Source organism: Lipotes vexillifer, unplaced genomic scaffold (assembly GCF_000442215.2).
Source record: "Lipotes vexillifer unplaced genomic scaffold, Lipotes_vexillifer_v1.1 scaffold149, whole genome shotgun sequence".
NCBI lineage: Eukaryota > Metazoa > Chordata > Mammalia > Artiodactyla > Lipotidae > Lipotes > Lipotes vexillifer.
The window spans coordinates 2,959,969-2,979,087 of record NW_006779962.1 but is presented as its reverse complement, the minus strand read 5'-3'; the positions used below and the strand labels follow the sequence as shown (position 1 = coordinate 2,979,087).

The window sequence follows — 19,119 nt, the reverse complement described above, 5'->3', positions numbered from 1 at the left end:
TCTACACAGAAAATCTGTTGCGTAGTGCAGCACCTTCACGAATGGTCTCAGCTAGATCTTCTGGATGACTCGCTGCAGCTTCTCCATCAGCACTTGCTGCCTCACCTGGCCCTTCGACGTCACGAGACGGCTTCTCTCCTTAAACCTCTTCAGCCAACGTCTGTCAGCTTCAGAATTTTCTCCTGCACCTTCCTCGCCTCTCTCAGCCTTCACAGAATTGAAGAGCGTTAGGACCTTGCTCTGGATGAGGCTTTGGCTTAAGGGAACGTTGGGCTGCTCTGGTCTTCTATCCAGGCCACTCGAACTTTCTCCATACCAGCAATAAGGCCGTTTTGCTTCCTTATCATTTGTGCGATCACTGGAGCAGCACTTGTAATCTTCTTCAAGAACTTTTCCTTTGCCTTCACACCTTGGCTAACCAACTTGTTTGGCTGGTACAAGAGGCCTAGCTTTAGGCCTCTCCTGGCTTTCAACATGCCCTCCTCACTAAGCTTCATTTCTAGCTTTTGATTTAAAGTGAGAGGGACTTTCCCTGGTGGCGCAGTGGTTGAGAACCCGCCTGCCAATGCAGGGGACATGGGTTCGAGCCCTGGTCCAGGAAGATCCCACATGCCACTGAGCAACTAAGCCCGTGCGCCACAACTACTGAGCCTGTGCTCTAGAGCCTGTGTGCTGCAACTACTGAAGCTTGCGTGCCTAGAGCCCATGCTCCGCAATGAGATGCCACCGCAATGAGAAACCCGCCCACCGCAACGAAGAGTAGTCCCCGTTCGCCACAACTAGAGAAAGCCCGCATGCAGTAACAAAGACCCAACGCAGACAAAAAACAAATGTGAGAGATGTGTGACTCTTCCTTTCGCTTGAACACTTAGGGGCCATTGTGCGGTTATTAACTAGCCTAACTTCAATACTCAGGGAACAGAGAGGCCTGAGAGGGAGGGAGATGCGGGAACAGCCATTTGGTAGAGCAGTCAGAACACACACACAGTGTTTATCGATTGTTTGCCATCTTATATGGGCACGGTTTGTAGTGCCCCCAAACAACCACAATCATAACCTCAAAGATCACCGATCGTCGTAACAAATATAACAATAATGAAAAAACTTGAAATCCTGGGAGAATTACCAGATACATGAAGTGAGCAATTGCTGTTGGAAAGGTGACGCCTACAGACTTGCTTGATGCAGGGTTGCTACAAACTTTGTGAAAAACACAACTGGCTCAGCGCAAGTGTAAACATAAAGCCCCAGCAGGCCTGGCGTGCTCGCCGCAGGGGCAGCTGGGGCAGCTCTCACTGGGCGGGCAGACGTGATGCTTTCAGGGCACCCGCCTCCACGTGGGTAACTTCCTACCTGTCCCCGCCGTCCCTGCTTTCCTTCCCAGGTGCACTGCCGGCCGACGAGGCATCTCTGGGATGTCCGTCCTTCGAAGCTGGTGATTCCTGAAAAGAGAAGGCAGTGCTGGGTGTGTGACAGGTGCCCCCGCTGGGCTGCTCTGCTTCCCAGCATTCCTGCCTGCAAGTGGCTTTTGCGTGCACGTTCCTAAGGAACTTGAGATGTAAACACGTCAACCGTGACCGCGGTCCATTACAAAGGAAGCACGGGCCCTCTTCAGACTAGCATCTTGCCTCTGGGGAGAGTGAAAAGCACCACTACTTATAACCTTTGTCAGCTGCCGACCTAGAGGAAGCCAGCCCGACCACCTGCTGGAAGAAAGGACCGTCACAGGGGCTACCACTCAGCCAAGCTCCTCGAGGCGCTGCGTGTGCCTTTCTTCACCTGGCCCTGACCAACACCCTACCTGCTGGCCGACATCACCATACCCAGTCACACAAAGAAAAAGAGGCTGTGGGAAGTGAAGGGCCCGGCCCCGGACCCCCCGAGCTGGAAGACTGTGGCCCTGCCCGCTATGCCCTGCAGGTGTGCAGCAGGCCTCCGCCAGCTTCCCAGTCACAGCACGCCCTCAGCACCACAGCTATGCTTCTCAAGGGCCTAGCTGCTCGAGTGCACAAAGGCAACCCCTCCGTCCTCCAGCAGCCTTGCTTCTTCCTAGGAACCTGGGCCCACCCACTCAATGACGACACGGCCCCCCGGCATCCCTGGTCTGCCACCAAGGCCACAACAGAGAACGGGGTGGGGTGGGCGGAGTATGAAGCGTCACGTCCTCATGGAGGACACTGCAGCACCTCACGGGGTCACAGGTGGAGGGAGAGCTCTGGAAGGCCAGCCTGGAATGGACTCCGTGTGCAGAGGCTGAACTGGATGATGGTGGGGGAGGTCACCAGAGGGGACAGGTGAGGTGGGAACACCAGGCGACAAACAGCTTACCTCCCAAGGACGGGGCTGAACCCACTGGAGTGAAAACTCCACAGTGTTCTACAACATGCTAATACCTGAAGTGGAGCTTGCCTCATGTGGATATCTAGGTGCTATGGGGGCCCCCTTAGGGGGCAATCCTAACGAGACTGACCGGGCCCCTCGAACTGACCCCTGAGGAGGACGGAGTCCTCACGGCACCTCCCCTCCAGGGACTCGGCCCCCCACTCGGGATGGTGGGGAGAATTCGTTTCGAAGGTTTTGCAGTTGCTCATGTTTTGCCGCAGCAAAACCTGGAAAGCTGACTGCTTAACAGAACTGCTGTACCTTGACTGTCTGGTGCTGGGAGGGCAGTAAAACAAGGGCAACCACGAGAGGAGGGAGGCCTGGTGGACTCACCAGGTTCCTTGGAAGCAGGGACTGTAGGCCTGGAGCTTGCTGGGTGGGAGGGGGATGTCGGCTTGGAAGGCTCAGTGTGGGAGAGAGGAGTCCCTGCCTCTGGGGGAGGGACAGAAGACGGGCCCCAACGCCAGAAGATGGGGTAGAAAGAAATCCCTGAGAGCAACCGGACACGCGGCCAGGGCCAAGGCCAGGCTGCTCCCGCGATGCCCAGATGGCCCACCGGCCAGGCTGGAGGAGCAGCACGCCGCGGAAGCGAAAGCAAAGGAGGCTCCGCTGGAAGCCCCATCCTCTCCCCGTGGAGCTGACCGGCCCCTGGCTCGGGCAGTGGCTGAGGTCTCACGCAGGATGGCTGCTGGTGACCAGGAGGCTCAGCCAGACAGAAGCAGGGCCCGACCCCTGCCAGGCTAGGCCGCAGGCACAAGGCAGCCCGCTGCTCTGGCCAGAGGCATACAGACTGACGGATTCACCCTCACTGGCGCGTTCGCTCTGGGGGAGACAGGACGAGAGGGAACGCACATGTGACGGCCCCCCGCCACGGGGCTGGCCCTGACCGGAGGAGGGGACGGCGGCAGCGGCGTGCCCGCCGTTCTCCGGGGACGCCTTCCCAGGGTCGGGGAACAAAGCTGCTTCTGCCACCTCCTGCTTCTGTCAGAGGGGACCCACGTTTCCTGCTGGAGCTTCCCCAAAGGCGTCAAGGGCCACTCAGGCTGTCCTGGTGGAGGCGTACACCTCCCCCACTCTGCTGTGCTGGGGCCAAACATGGAGAGAGGAAGGCAACACATCAAGACAGCTCCACGCTGCAGCGCTGGCTGCACGTGCCTGCACTTGCTCTGCCCCACTACCTGTCGCGTCCCCGCCCACGCGCACGGCAGCACTTCCCTGTGCCCGGGTGTAGGGCTGCGGCCCATCTCGCAGCACAGCAGAGGCCCTCCACCCTCAGCACCTCAGCAACTAAACACGCAACTGCCTTCTGAGCTGTCGGAGATCTCTGCACCTTCCTCTAGAAACAACCAATCACACAGAAAACCAGTAGCATTTGCTATCTTATGCTTATGACAACCTGTTGTCTCTAAAGGGTCACTAACCCATTTGTGGAAAATCAGATCCCTAGTTTGATGGGAACTTTGCAGAGAAGGAAACAGACGGGCTACGATTTCACCTGGTGACCTGTGCACCCCTCAGTCCAGCCACGCCGCGACTGGGCCCACGCCAGCAACAGACTTGCCCGCTCGTGAGGGCGGAGGCTTTCTCAGAAGGCGCAGCCCCACGGGGAGGCGTGTGTGTGTGTTGAGTTCTCACCGAAGGCGTCTGGGGCGAGTCAGTGAAAGAGGTTTCGGAAGGAAGGCAGACAGTGTTCCCATGAAAGCTGCTCTCCTGAGAAGATGAAAGAGGCCCGTCCAGGGTGCTGGGAGGCGGACTGGCTATGGTTGGCACCGCTAAGTCAGAGCTCTGAGACTGGTGGACAGGTGGGAAATGTGGAGAGGAAGAGGAGGTAGACGGGAGGAAAGGCTGGATGGAAGCTTGGCTGTGAGGCACGAAGTCCTGGGAGTAGGACCTAAACACAGATTTATACTACAGAGTCAGAGTGGAACACAGACACGAACACGAGAGGATGGGAAGAGGAAAACAGACAAAAGAAAAAGTAATTAGATTAACTCAGCTGAGCCGTGACAGGCCATTCACAGTCATTCTAACCAGGACCACCACTCAGGCCAAACCACCCCCGCGCTCCTCTGGCCTGAGGTCCCCCCACCCTGGCACGGGTCACTTGAGAAGGGCCTGAAGCCTGACCAGTGCTGTCCTCAGTGTCTAAGGGGCAGTGTCTATCCTGTCCTCAGGGGCAGGATGTGGGTACCCCCAAAGGAGAGCAAGCCGCCCCCCACCGTATGGGGGTCCCGTCCTCTTTGTCAGAAAATGAAACCCACGCAACCCCATCTATGCCTCTTGTCCTTCCAGGAACCTGGTGGCTAAATTCAGTGTGTGCAGTCACAGACACCTGGTCATGTTTACTTATTTTGAGCTTTTTGGTTGAATCTCTCTGGTTTTATTCCTTGGAAGTCAAACACTGCAGCCTTTTAAATGTTGTAATCACTTCAAATCCTTTTGGAAGGGAAGGGCATAAGCCTTAAAAAATGGTTGAAAGAACTGTGCTACCAAAATGCTAAAAATTTCTGAATTCATTTCCCTTTCTGCCTAAACTTTCTTCTTTCTTTTTTTAACAAATGAAGTGCAATGCCTCTGACGCCACCTTAGAACCACCAGGCTACGCTCTTCGAGATTCTCATCGTGAGAGAAAAGGCTGAGGTCAGGCTGGGGCGCGACAGCAGATGCCCACAGCTCCTTAGAGCCCGTGAGCGCACTCGGGCCTGGGCTCTGCTGCGGCAGGACAGATGGGCGAGCTTTGGGACAAGAATCCCACAGTGTCATCACGTCGTGCAAAGCGTCTGCCGACACCTGCCAAACGTGGAGGAGATTGAGGCAGGGCCTGAATCTGAAGAGTCCCTGCCAGGCTCACTTCCCACCACAGGTGCTGGAACTTGACAACAGCCCACCCAGCACAAACATGCACACTGCTCACTCAAATGTCCTTTGCATTTTGGTACAGGATTTCTGAAACCCACGGCCAAGGAGGAAGAAGAAATGAAGTTTTAAACTAACCAGAGGTCAAAGCCACTCACATAGCCTTAAGCGTTTTTGCGAGGCTACACGCTTACAGGTTAACTGGACTGAGAGCTGCTGCCACTCAAGGGACAGGCACAGCCTCCCTCTGTCCCCCTGCTGCCCGCCCTGCCCTCCTAGGCTGTGCGGATCAGTCTAGAGCTCCTCCCCTCTCCTTGGTGAGGCCAAGGCCCTCTCACCCCATGAGCCCCACTGGCTGCTGGTTTATATCAGACCCAGGATACTGCCTGGGAACCGACTCGTCTTTACACATTTCATTCCCCATCTAACTCACAAACTCAAGGCTGACCCTTGGACACAGGCAGGTGAATTAGTGGAAGTGCTGTACCGACACCGAAGGCTTAGATTCCTACCGGTTCCGATTCGTCCACATCCCTTCTTTTGAGAGAAGCTGGGGGTGGTGGACCCCCTGGCTCGGCTGCTCTCCCCCTCGAGGGCTGTGGGGCCTGAGCAGCCACAGTGCCCTCCCCCGGCAGGTGCCATGTTTCACCTGGCCTCTCAGGGCAGCCATCCAGGCCTGGCCTTGCTGGGGATGGCAGAGGGGTGACGGGTTTGGCTTTGGGGACTCTCCATTTCACCTGTGGAGGATGCTCCCCTCACAGTGAAGCTCTCTCACTGGCTGGAAAGGTGCGCAGAGAAGACCTTGAGTGAAATGCACCAGCCGAGGGATGGAGGGATGGGACGGCCCGGTCCTGGGAGGCCAGCCTCTTTCGGGCAGTGGCTGAGGTCTCACGCAGGAGCCCGGTCCCCGGGCCTGTGGGATGCTCACTCCCAGCACGCAGGTGCTGCTATGAGATATGCTAACAGATACCTCTCCCTTGGCCATGACTCCATCTAGTTTACGATTCATGCTCAATGCTGCTATGGTCGGGATGTCTGCGTCCCCCCAAATTCTTATGTTGAAATCCTAACCCCCAGGGATGATGGGATCTGTGCCACAGAAAAGAGGCTCCAGGGGGATGCCTCACCCTTCTGCCACGTGAGGACAACGATAAATCTGTGACCAGGAAGAGGGCCCTCACCTAACCATGCTGGCACCCTGATCTTGGACTTCCAGCCTCCAGAACTGTGAGAAATAAACTTGTTATTATAAGCCATCCAGTCTCTGGTATTTTGCTACAGCAGCCTGAACGAAGTAAGGCAAATGCCAACTCTGGAGTCCTGACACGTCCTCACTGACGCCCCCTCTTGTCCATGCCCCATGTAAATGTGTTGAGCACTTAAGTGAGCCCTGCAGTAACCAAGCACCCACTTACACGCACACGCAGGGCGGTGCCTTTTCTGGGAGGCGGAAGAATTGCCTAGAGGGCACATTCTCAAGTCACACAGACCTGGGCTTGGGTCCTGGGTTCTCTCTCTACCTGTGTGACCTTGGGCAGGTGAAGTAAGTTCTCGAGCCTCAGTCACCTCCTCTTTAAAATGGGGATGAAAACAACAGTTCTTCTCTTACAGGGTCTCTGTGTGGATTTACTGAGACGCCCCCTAAGTCCCGCTGTGTGACAAGCCATCAATGTCAGCTAGCCTCTCCTGCCCTCCAAAATACCCTCAGGAACTCCTCTAAAAACAGAGCCAAGGCATTTAATTAATTAATTCAATACACATTTACTGAATGAGGGAATACTTAGGAATAGATTCTAATGTTATTAACTAAAGTGCCTAGAATATCACCTGACTCAGCAGAGCATCGACTGTGGGTGTGGACAGTAGTGGACAAGCTTCCCTCGCTGTGCAGGTGCGGGTCCGAAGTGGGAGGCTGGGGAGGCCACCAAGGGTGCGGACTGCAGGGGAGGGGGCAGCCACCAAGGAAAAGGGAAGGAAGATGCCCATCTCTCGGACAAAGCGTCCAGGCCGCCCTCCACAACAAGGCTGCAGCAGCTCTGGTATTCAAGCTATGCAGTCCTGCTGGGACAGGAGCCAAGCCGGAAAATCACCTTCCAGTGGGCGGGGAGATGCGGTCCCTCCGGCGGCCCTGCACACTCGCACGCTCAGTCCCATACCACGGTCAACAAGCCCGGTCTCCACTGACTCCCCAGAGAAATGTTTCCAGGCCCTTTAAGATCATATTTATTCACACGGGCAAGGAGAAAGCAGGGCTGGAGGCTGAGCAGAAACTCCCCTTCACCACAGTCTGGAGCTTATCTTAGGATCTGGCTGGTGCCCGGCTTTGCTGCTGCGCTCTGCAGCAGGGATTTTTATTTATAGCCAGAGCAAGGCTGTTTGGGCCGAGGAGGAGTTATGGCGCGAGGGCTGCCTGTCTGGAGACGGCAGATCTCTGCAGAAGATCTCGGAGTGCCGGTGCAAGGTGCTGGGGGGGAGAGCAGCCAGGAGGGGGCGCCTGGCCCCCACACCAGCCCTGATCACACAGTCAAAGCGCCAGCAAGAACCATCTCATGATGATGATGGTGACGACGACGATGACAGCTATTCTTACAGAACGCTTCAGGCTGGTCAGGTGAGGTGTTAAAGGTTTTACCTGAATCACCTCGTTTACTCCACACGAAGTGCTGCTGTTAGGATCATTATTACAGGGATGGAGAAACGGGCTGCATGGGAAAGCCACGCACCTAGTAACACATGGCTCGGCTCAGCAGAGACGGTGCTGGGGCGGCCATCTCACAGTGACAGGCCCTAAGCGCACGGTCCCGCAGCGCTGCAGAATTCTGCCGGCTCACTCCACTCGGAGACCTCCTGAGGGGTGACCAGCCTGCAAAAGGCAGTGAGCCACGGCTTGATATACCAGCCAGGGACGCAGCGAAAAGATCTGCCCTCGTGGGAGACACAGGAGCTAGCACCCCACTGTTTTGAAAACATACACCTGAAAGAACTGTGGAGAGAGTCTTCTGGGTGTAAAGGATGAGGGAGGCAGATGTGATGTGTGGCCAGTCACATGCTAAAAAGCAAAGCCACCCGAAGCCGGCCAGGCACCGGTTTTCAGTGTCACTTCCTTTCCATCATATCCTGGCATGAAAAACGACTAGGGACAGGCCCTGTGTTGTGTTGGCAAGAAAACAGGACAGCAGATCTTCACATGAAAAATTCTGATTCCTCAATATGACAGACGTTCCATTTAATTCCACTGATTAGCAGAAAGCTGGGGGAGCCAGAGGGGGCAGCCAGTGAGCCAGCAGCTGAGAGCTGGAGCCACAGGCCAGAGGACCTTGACTGGTACAGCTACTCCACGGTGACTTGGGCCGCAAGCTCTGGAGAACGTTCAGCTCTACCGATCATGGGGAAAACGCACTCATCGGAGTGAATGGACGTATTGTTGTGGGCAAGTGTTTGGAAGTATAGAGAATTCCAGAGATCAGTCATTATTGTATCCTCTTGGCTCAAACAAGGCTTATGACTTCAGTGTTTTTGGACGCTACTTAGCAAAACAGATAAGCTACTGGACAGCTTGTTTGGGGGCTTAAATTTTTATCCATCATTTGTGAGAAAACATATTCAAGGGAAGGTGCTTTTCTAGGGTGGTGTGGGCTTCCTTCCCCTATGGAGAGCCAGTGGGAACCACAGCCCAGGGCCAGTCCTGGGCTCTGAGGATGCTTCTTTCAACCAGGGCCTGCGAGTGTCGACACGATATGGGTGTCAGTTACTTCTCTTGGAAGGAAGTAAAGCTTTTAGCCGCTGCAAAACACACACGTCCATGATTTCCTGGGGAGAAATCTCCTGGAAAGAACCACATCAGATTTGGTTCTTAGATGGGACGTGATCACTCCTAGGTCGCCAGGAAGGATTCTTGATAACGGTCCTTGTCACTCCATGTGGCAAACTGGCTGGAAGACTGCTCGTCTCCGCTCTCCTTCTTGGTCCCAGTTGATTACGTGTTTACGAAAGCCATCCTTCAGGTCTATCCTAGGTCCCAGAGGGAACTTCCTTCTTTGATGCGCTTCTGTTAATTTATAACAACTACATCTTAGATAATGTCCAAAGATGAGTTTCCGAAGCCAAGAGGCAGATTCTGAGGCCAATGCCACAAGCTTTTGCACTTGCGATTTCTCTGCTCAAGGCGAGGACACTGTTGTTGGTCCCATCATGTGAACAATGAGACAGCGCTCAGCTCACCCAAGAAAGGCAACATCAGCTTCATGCTGGATTCAAAAAATACCTTCTCTTTGAATAAACTTCTTGGTGGAGTCTATGTTTTAAACTCATGTCAAAATTCTAATCTGTACTTTTATAACAAAGGATGTAAAAGAACAAAAATGTTTTGCTCAGGAGAATTTTAGGACAGATGTAAGTAGAAATTTACTATGTTTCTTCTCATGTTCCATATTTTTGCAAGCGAATCACAAGATCTTCCTCGAAAACACTACGTTTTTGGCCCACGGTTTCGTGGCTAATTATATTCTTGTAAGAACCTCCAATACGTTTTAGGATGCTCTGTATATTCATCAAATATTAACCTTAATAACATCAACTCTTCATAAGAAAATTTAGTATAGATTCCAAAATGATCTGAACTTAGTTCTAGAAATCTGACTCAACTATTTTGTACTCAGTTTGGATTTAAACAGCACGACAAGGGCTCTAATTTATACTTATCTTTAGCACTATTTAGAGCCTGTAGCTACACTCTGTCAGAACACAAAGGACAAAAGCATGCCTCTCAACGTCCAGCCCGCGCATGGGCTTTTCTTTCTACTGAGCCTCATTGGGTCTCAATGCTTACTGGCCATTAAGCAATTCATAAATGTCAACTTGACACTGTATTTCACAGGATGGGGATCTGGATTCTAACCTTAGCTCTGACTTAAAACTCTGATCAAATGGTTCAGTTTCTCTATTCTGGTGCCTCCATCTCCAGAACAGGGGTAAACATTCCATCACAGAGCAGGAAGGGCGGGCCTTTGACAAGTCGACAAACAGCTTGAAAACATGAATGTAAAGGCAACTGTCAGTGTAGGAACAGCACCCTTAGGGTTCACATCACACAGGACCTTCACGAGGACCAGGGGCTCCTTTTGGTACCCGACCAGTTGACTGTCACGGACTGAGTCAGATGTACACGTGCAGTGAGGGGCTGCAGGGAAGTTCCTGTGTGTGAAGCAGCCTGCGGGCGCTGACCATCCACAATGCCCTGAGCGCCAACAACAGAGTCAGGGAGTCTTCAGAAGGAGGGGCAGAAACAGCTGGGTGGAGTGGCTGCTGCTGCGAGCCCCTGGGGCAAGGATCCCCAAGCCCCGGTCCTGCTTCTGGGCTACGACCAGTCTCACCTCCTCACTCGGCCCTTGCTGTCCACGGCAGGTGCGCCAGGCGCACTCCTGGACTCAGGCGGTGACCATCTCCTCCAGGGTGGGGGCCTGGCACAGAGCCGGGCTTCTACCGCTCCCCTGTGGGCAGCAGAAACCTGGCAGGTGCTTGGCTGCCTGTGCCTCCTGCCTCAAAGCTGTGTCTAGGCTCGGAGGGGCAGTGAACCCGGGCGTCACACTTCAGGGAAGCGATGGCCACACAAGCACCCCGGGTCGTTGAGGAAGGGCGGAAAAGCACAGGGTGAACTTCCCGGAGAAGCCAAATCATATTTCAAGGGCCCAGCAGGCAAGAAGTGCCTGTGAATCTCTTGGGCCAGAGAGCCAGCAGCCAGAGCCTCCTGGGTCAGCAGAGAAGGAAAAAGAGGAAGAAAGAGGGCTCTTGGCCACAGCCTGGGACCAGTGCCTCTGATTCGTGGGAACGGAGAGGCTCTCCTGCGATGAGTCCGCAGCCTGGGACCAGTGCCTCTGATTCGTGGGAACGGAGAGGCTCTCCCGCGATGAGTCCGCTCAGGCTGTTCTGACGAAATGCTCGGAAGCAGGAAAAGACGGCCGGGACGGTGGGGCGGGGGAGAGCTGGATGCCTCCCTGTCACCGCTCCCATTCAGGGCAGCGTCACAGAGCACCTGCGACTTGCTGCTGGGCCCTGACCCAGGTACAAGGTCCAAGAACATAAAAAGCCCAATCCCTACTCGCAGAGAAAAAGAGCCTGAGCATTGCAGAAGAAAGGAAGACCACCCAATGCGGCAATACTGTGATAATTCCTCCCTTTTTACCGAATGCCGGTGTGCATCTTGCACTACATTATGCTCTTTATGTGTGTTTTCCCTTTAATCCTCCCGACAACTTCACGCCCCCAGTGACAGAGGAGAAAGCGGAGCTGGGGTGGCACACTCAGGTCCACGCAGCAAGTAAGGACAAAGCCTGGTGGGGAAGGGATTGGGGGAGTGGGAAAGGGCTGGGACAGAGGAGAGAAGCCTGGGGGTGGGGTGGGAGGGGGGCAGGAGAAAGCGGAGGGAAGGCGGGGCCCGGGACAGGTGGGAGGCCTGGCCCTGCAGGGACGGGGTGACACTTTGGTCTGCCTGTGCTGCTTTGCGGGGAAGGAGGGCGGCCGGCTGTGGCGGCAAGGCTGGAAAGGAGGCCACGGTGGCTACACCGGGGGCGGCGATGGGGTGGAGAGAAGGACCAGCGTGGGGTGGGCGACGGGACGGGCCACAGGGCTTGGTGACTGGGTGTGCACGTGTCCCGTGAAAACGAAGCGCGTATGTGGGGCTGGGGGGACACGATGAGCTCAGTTCTCGCCTGGGCAACTCAGTGGACGGGGGGAACATGCACAGAAATCACCAGGACGGGGGGCCGAGGGCTTTGGCCCGTCCCACGCGGCAGGCGTGTGTCGGGGGTGGATCCCTAATCCCAGGGGGCCCAGAGTCCAGCGAGGAGACGCCAGCACCTGCCCACTACGCTCTGTGGTGAGGCCCCCCAAAATGGGGCAGAGCCTGAGAGTCCACGGCTCCCGGGCACCCGAGTGGCCCCCGGGTTGCCTGGGCCGCAGCAAGCCGCAGAGGGGCCCGCAGAGTTGGGCAGGCCAACGGAACAACGCCCCCCAGGAGAGGTCAGCTCGGGGACACACCTGCCCGCCCCTGGGCCCCAGTGCTGCCCACGGACACGCCCTCTTCTCTCAGAGTGAGTTCTAAGCAGGGCAGGAAGCCATAAGGAGAAGGTGGCAGCAGGAAGAAACAAGAGGCAGGCACGGGAGGCAGGAACACATTTTTCCCAGCAGGAGGGCACACGCTGTGCTGTGACGTGCTGAGCGGCCGGGCCCCTCGTGACTCCGGCCCACAATCCCTTTCTCACCCTGCTCCATCGTCTCTTCTTTCCCGCCTCCTCCCCCTTCCCCGTCTGGCCTCCAGACCCGTCAGAGTGCCCCGGTCTCCGGGATGCCTGTGACGGGAGGTCGAGGAGGGGGCCGGACAGAGCGAGTCTCCCCCGGGTGGGCCCGGAAGGGCACGCGTGCTGTGGCATGAGAGCCTGCGCCCAGCCCTCAGAGAGTCACTGTCAGCGGTTCCACACATCTCCCTCCTTTAAACTGAAGTCCTCAACATGACACACCCTTGACTTTGTCACCTGAAAGATCTTTAAAAACAGACGGCAGTTATTACGGGTGTTTCCGAAGCTCTTCTCAAAACCTGGGTCTTCTAGTAGTTTCACTTCTCCAGAATCATTTCGGAAGCCAAGGTGGTAAAGAAAGTATCTCAACAGATTCCTAGCATCCAGACAGATCTCTTGGAGATAGTAAACATCAGCTGGCAAAGAAAGGATGTACCGGAAAATAGTTCAGGAGACGCGGAGTTTTCTAACGTCGCCGTTGCGATACCTGGAGGGCACTGGCGACCCCAACGGTCGACTCTCAGTAACACCTTGGTCAAGGGTAAGGTGAATATGGACCCAACCCAAAACTTTCAAGATTGGCACCACTAGGGTTCAGAATGACAGAAAACGCAAGCCAGAGGAGGGAGATGGTGAGGAAACGGCACGTGGGACTTCAGGGTGAGCGGGGGAAGGGCCGGCGCTGGAGGGACGAGAAGGGGGTGGAGGTGGAAGGCGGGCAGCCAGCACGGGCTGGGCCGCAGTGAGAACAGGGCAGGCAGCCCAGGGGGGCACAAGTGATGGAGGAGAATCCAGGGACAGGAGCAGACGCCAGCACCACGGCTGAGAGCTGTTTCTAGGAGGGCCCGCCACTCAAACCCTTACCAGTGCCACCAAGGGGCGGGCCCACTGCAAGGCCCAGCACAATCAGAACAGGAACGAGGGCGTCGGCCTCCCAGCCCGGGGGGAGGCTGCACCTAGCTCTCCACGTCATTCTGGTCTCACGGTCACTCATCGTTTCCCTGAACGCCTTCTCCTGTGAAACTGGTCTTAATACCCTGGACACCACACGTCAGTCCGCCTGCGCGTCTCCTAGGATCACAGCGCGTGGCGGGAAGGACAGGGAGCCTGTGGATGGGGGGCTAAGCAGACCCAGCCGAAGACCGCGAAGAGGAGGGTGGGCGCCAGGCAGGAACGGGAGCAGGAACGCGTCTGGCGGACAAGTGGGGAAAGAGCTCAAGACCGGCCTGAGCCCCGGAGGGCTGCACCCACAAGGGAGCAGCTCGGGGAGCAGCTGGTCTGGGCTAAGGGGCAGGACACGTGGAAGGGCTGGCTACTGTCACTACCCTCCAGCCCACTCACCCAGGACCTCAGTCCTGCGTGCTTATACTTGAGACAATCTTCCTTCCAGAATGTATGCCAGGCCTTCCCGGCCTCATCTTCAGGCAGGGCCCTCGGTGTGGAACAACTTTGACTAGACTTCCCTGGCCTTTATCTCCCTGAAATCCTAACTGTCCTTCACACCACAACTCAAGCGCCCCTCCCCCACGAGGCGCTGCCCGGCGCTGCCCTGGCTCCACAGACCATCTGCGACTCTCACGCTGTCACTCGCGCTCCGCCCGGGCCAGAGTCTCTTTTATGCTCAGCTTATTCTGCCTACTCAGTTGCAAGGGCTTCTCAGGGATGGCAGGGCCATGCTGCTCGCTCTGGATCCCTCTCGCTGCCTGACCCGCACTAGGAGAGGCTCCGTGCTTACTGAATTAAACTTATCCTGGGATCCTGGGAAGAGCGAACAGGAATGCTTTCCCAGCACCGACTTCATTCTGCATTGATCAACGCAGGTGTGCTGCTCGACAATTCCCTTGGCAAGGTTTTCAATCCTCCTGTGACACGGCAGAAGTAACAGGTCACGGGCCCAAGAACTGTGTGAGGTGTCTTCGGATTTGGCACCTGCTGTATTCCTATGAGGCAGCCCTTGGGAATTCCATGCTGGACTGACGACACAGGCCCAGGGACACTCGGGAATAAAGGGCTGCTCTGAGAGCACGTCAGAGCCCTTCTGTCTGGGGCTCATCTTAGAACGTAGCAGAGAATATACCAAGAATACGCTGGTATTACACTAAATCATTTCTCCGGGGTTTCAGCATTTCAAATGTCAAGCGTTGCACACATTTAGGCCATTACTAACAGCTCTTGAGGCCTGGAGGGACTTTCCTTTAAGTGAAATAAAGCACCTTTCTTAGCTCACTCCCCTCAGGCTCCTTTGTGGAGCTGCCGCTGAGAACACAACACTTCTGCTGCAAGATGCCGTAAGACTCCCCTACGTGCCAGGGGTGAAAACCATGACGTACTCATACCCAAAATTAATTAAAATGCCCTCAAATTTTCTCTAATTCCGTAGTAAACAGTCCAATGCATTGACAGTCTTCTACCCCAAACTACTCAAAAGGGATATTGTAGACACCCTTAGGAAAACTCACACTTACTTTCTGTTCACAGAGGGGGGAAAACTGTCAAGAGCTGGGATTGTCTACAGGCCAAGTTTTGCAAGATTTGTGAAAGGAGCTTGCCAGAGGTGCGTGCTGAGGAAACAGAGGGCGTCTGTGCACCAGGGCAGGGCTGGGGGTGGGGCGAGTGGTGTTTAGCCTTTCTACAGCACGTATGGTTGGTGCGGGCTCTAAAAAGCTGGGCCCTAGCACACTGAAGGGAGGACTGCATCCCAAGGGTCTCACAACGGGCAGGCACAGCTTAAACCGGGCGCTGGATGGCTCCCAAATATGGAAACTGGACAAGACCACACTGGGAACCCAAGCTTGGAGAGGTCTCCAAAAGTCACCAGGTCAACCTCGTCATTCACAGAGGGAAAGGGAAGTGCAACAGGTTAAGCCACTTGCCCAAGCTCTCCTGTACAGAATTAGAGCACAGCCAGGACCAGGATCCACAACTCTAAGAGAAAGAGCAAGAGGAATAAACTTTCTAAGCTTTACTAAGTGCCTGGAAGTCTCCTATGATTTTACTTAATCCTCCCATTCACGAACTGTTATAAGAGGCAAGGAAAAGTACAATCCCAAAGGACAGAAACTGAGGCCTGGGGAGGATAAACCCATTTTAAGTGGAGCCCAAATGTGCCCCCTTGCCAAGTTCTTTCCCCTGACATCCAGAGTTTCACTGGAACAGATTAACTGCGTCAGCACAGCCACACTACTAAGCTGTGTCCTAGGCAATGACAAACAGTTACTGTTGCTTTAAGCCACCAAGTTTTGGGGTGGTATGTTACATAGCAAGAGTTAGCAAAAGCTAACTGATACAGCCCTCAAACTCAAACTCCGTCATGCTGGGTATAACCTGCTCTCCGGGGCTTTGCTTCCTACGTGAGGACTATTCCTTTTTAAACACAGAACACTACAGGGCTGACCCAAGGCCCAGTGTGAGAATGGAATAAAAAGGCCAAAACATCCCTGCCAGTTTATGCCTGGGTGATGACGTTCCAAGCGTGGCCGCAAACGATCCCCACCCCACCCGCTCACACAGTCCTTCGGGCCACAGCCAGCCAACCACGCGTACCCTTTCCCATCTAGTGCAGGGGCCTGCGGAGAGACAGAGCCGGTGATGGGTGGCAGCACACAGGTCGGGAGGCAGGAGCGACAAGGGAAAGATCTCGCTCACCAGTTTCCCAGTAGCGAGCAGCAGGGAGCGACTCACCGAGGGCACAGGTAAGTTGCCGTGCCGGCTGAGAAAGGAGTTAGAGACGGACACACTGATGCCCTGAGTGGCACTGCCGTCCTCGGGAGTGAAGGCCACTTTAGTTTGCTGGACACAGTAGGAGACAGAGGAGAAGGAAGAAGCAGCATAGGAGGCCTGCTGGACAGAGGAAGGAGAGAGAAGACAGGGAAGGAGGGAGAAAAGCAGAGAACAGTCAGGCATGTACACATAAAGGCTAAACAGGCTGCTACCCGACTCTGCTGGGACATTCTGGAGAGGGATGGCTTCCCGGCCCAGCTCAGGGGTTAAGGATGCCTGCCAAAGATGGCCTGGGTGAGTGGGCGCCCTCTTCACTTCTGGGTCTGCTGGAAGTGGCGGTAAGGTGGGAGGAGCCACGCAGACCTGAGTGAGCCCCTGCTCTTCCGCTTATTTTGGGCCCCAGACCCCGCTCTGTGCTCCGGCAGAGTGCAGAGCGGGAGCCAGGCTGCCTGGGTTTAATCTGAGCCCCGCCATTCGTGACCTGCCTGGCCCCGGGCATTACTCAAAGCTCTCTGTGCCCCAGGTTGTCATCCGTAGGATGTGGGGAACACAGTGCTGGGCGGTATGCATGGAAAGCACTTAGAACCAGCCTCTCTCGGCACATGTGGGCCAGCAGGTGTAACCAGCACTCTCACTTCTGTCTGGAAAAACGGGGTCACACTTCTTGCGTCTGCCCTGGAGAAGGGATGCCAAGCAGCCGGCACAGGGCATGGCACATGTGTGCCCGGGCTTCAGTCAGAGCTGGGCGTGGCTCCCAAATCTTCCACTTCTGGCAGTGGGCTTTGAGTCAGTCTCTCCAGCTCTCTCAGCCTCAGCTTACTTAAAATGGGGGTGCCAGGGGCCGTGGGGAGGATCGTGCGACACCATACGGAAGCTCCAGTGCTCACTCAGGGCGGTGTTCAACAGGGTGTAGGCCCACCTCCCGGGCCCCCTGGCAGGCCTCTCCCCAGAGCTGCCCTCACCGCCGCCCTGCCACAGGTGGGGCCGTCTGACAGCTCTCTCACGTGGGCTGGGACTCGCGTGCGCTCCTTAGGGATCTCTCCCCAGTGCTCTGACGCCTATGGGCTACACGGTACAGAGAAGAATGCCCAAGGCCGGCCGACAGGCACGCGTGCACTCCGGCAGGAGGGGATGAGAAAACTTCACATTTCAACCTAACTGGCCCAGCTGTCCAACCAAACATTTTAGGTCAGAGGTCCCGGGGGCAGGCATTTATATTTCTGTGGTGACAATTTCTTCTTGAAATCCTAGAATCAATTTTCAATTTCTGTTCATATTCGGTCATGTTCAGGTGTCTGTGGGGTGAGCAGGACAGGTGAAAAACTGAGACCCTGAGCACAACTGCTGAGACACAGCTAGCTGGTGGCAGAAACTGCGACCCACGACTCCCAGCCCGAGTCTGGCCTTTCCCCTACTGGACCAGGCTGTCCCCCAAGAGGCTGGCTGTGGCTCTGCGGGGCCAGCCCCAGAGCCCGCTGAGTGTAGGAAGGCTCGGGGATGCCTGGGGCCAGGCATGCTCGAGGCCCAATCACAGCACTGCTGAGGCCCAGACAGTTTCGAGGAGTCACCCAGGGGCCTTTGTCGTCCGGTCGGCAGCTGCCTCCCAGAAAAGTCGGGGCAGTACCTCACGTCCTCTCGCAATGGATAAAAGGCAGCCTGGCCAGCCACGCTGGGCCCCTCGCTGGTTAAATCACTACCAGATTGACCAGTGTTAAGAGCAAGACAGCACATGCAGCTCTGATAAAGTCGGGTCTCCTCTCCTGGAGAACACGGCTGGATGGGACATTTGGATTCCACACCCTAGCCAGAGCCCACTCAGTTAGTAAACTGGTGGCAAAGAGAAAAGCGTTGAGAGGCGCACCCGCCGTGCCCCTTGTCTGGTCCCAGAGCTTCACAGCTTGCCCACGGCTGGACAGCCTGCCTCTGTGCCACCTACACGGAGTCCTTACACAGGAGGGGTTTTTGAAGGAGGAACGGTGTGCCATGCCTGAAACACAAAGCGGCTCTGTGCAAAGCCATCCTGCTTCAATAGAGCTGCTTCTCACTGGGCCATCCCCGGCCAGGGCGGGGTGTTAGATCACTGGGCAGAGTGAGGCCCATTATGTAAATCAAGTCCACAGATGGCCCTACACAGACCGTGCCCTGTGCTCTGATTGAGTCCCTCCTTTCTGGGAGGTCTATATTGGAGCCGAAGAAGAGAGAAAAGGGACTGTCAACAGAGAAAGCAAACATTCTGAGTACAAGCCAGCCCCAGCTGCAGGGGCTGCTCTGGAAAAGAAAGGTGCCAGCCCCCAGGGTGGGGAGATGGTGCAGCAGGAGACAGGCCTCAGCGAGGGCACGAGAGCACGGCCCGGAGCCCTGGCCCGGGAGGAGAGGCGCCGAAAGCTGCCCCAGGACCACCCCAGTTCCTAGAGACCCGTCCGGATGAGAGACTGGTTGCGGGGGGTGGAAGGGCGAGGGGCACCCGGGAGGGGCCGCTTACCAGCTGCCGCTGCTTGGGGGGCAGGGCGGGGGGCGGGGCGAGCTCCTGCGGGGCATCCCCGGCACTGAAAGGGTCGCTGAAGCCGTACACCTCCATGAGGAGCTTGTTCTTCTGCTGGTAGACGTGCTCCTTCTGCGGCGTCCGGTAGAACACGGAGGGCTGCGGCTCCGAGTAGTCCTCGAGCAGCTGCATGTAGGCTAGCACTGCGGACACAGGGGGCACTGGACTGGAGACCGCCGTGCACAGATCCCCACCCTACCCCCTCCCGGCGGCCAGGGTGAGGGCCCGGAGAGCCCACTCTGTACGACACTACCACGCGGACACCCGTGTCAAGGCGATGTAAACCCTGACTCGGCGACCATGGCGTGTCACGGGGGCACGGTGGAG

At 56.1% G+C, this 19,119-nt stretch overlaps 1 protein-coding gene across 2 annotated transcripts in view; it reads right to left on the bottom strand.

Moving 5' to 3' along the window:
* The window catches only part of RAPGEF1 (Rap guanine nucleotide exchange factor 1), a 152,120-nt gene that overhangs the window by 18,467 nt on the left and 114,534 nt on the right, over positions 1–19,119 (bottom strand). For both annotated transcript variants that reach the window (XM_007453116.1, XM_007453117.1), the window contains 2 exons: positions 18,733–18,935; positions 1,354–1,442 (listed from right to left, as the gene is read on the bottom strand). In XM_007453116.1, the coding sequence (XP_007453178.1) occupies positions 1,354–1,442; positions 18,733–18,935 (292 nt within the window). The remainder of the gene's footprint in view (positions 1–1,353; positions 1,443–18,732; positions 18,936–19,119) is intronic.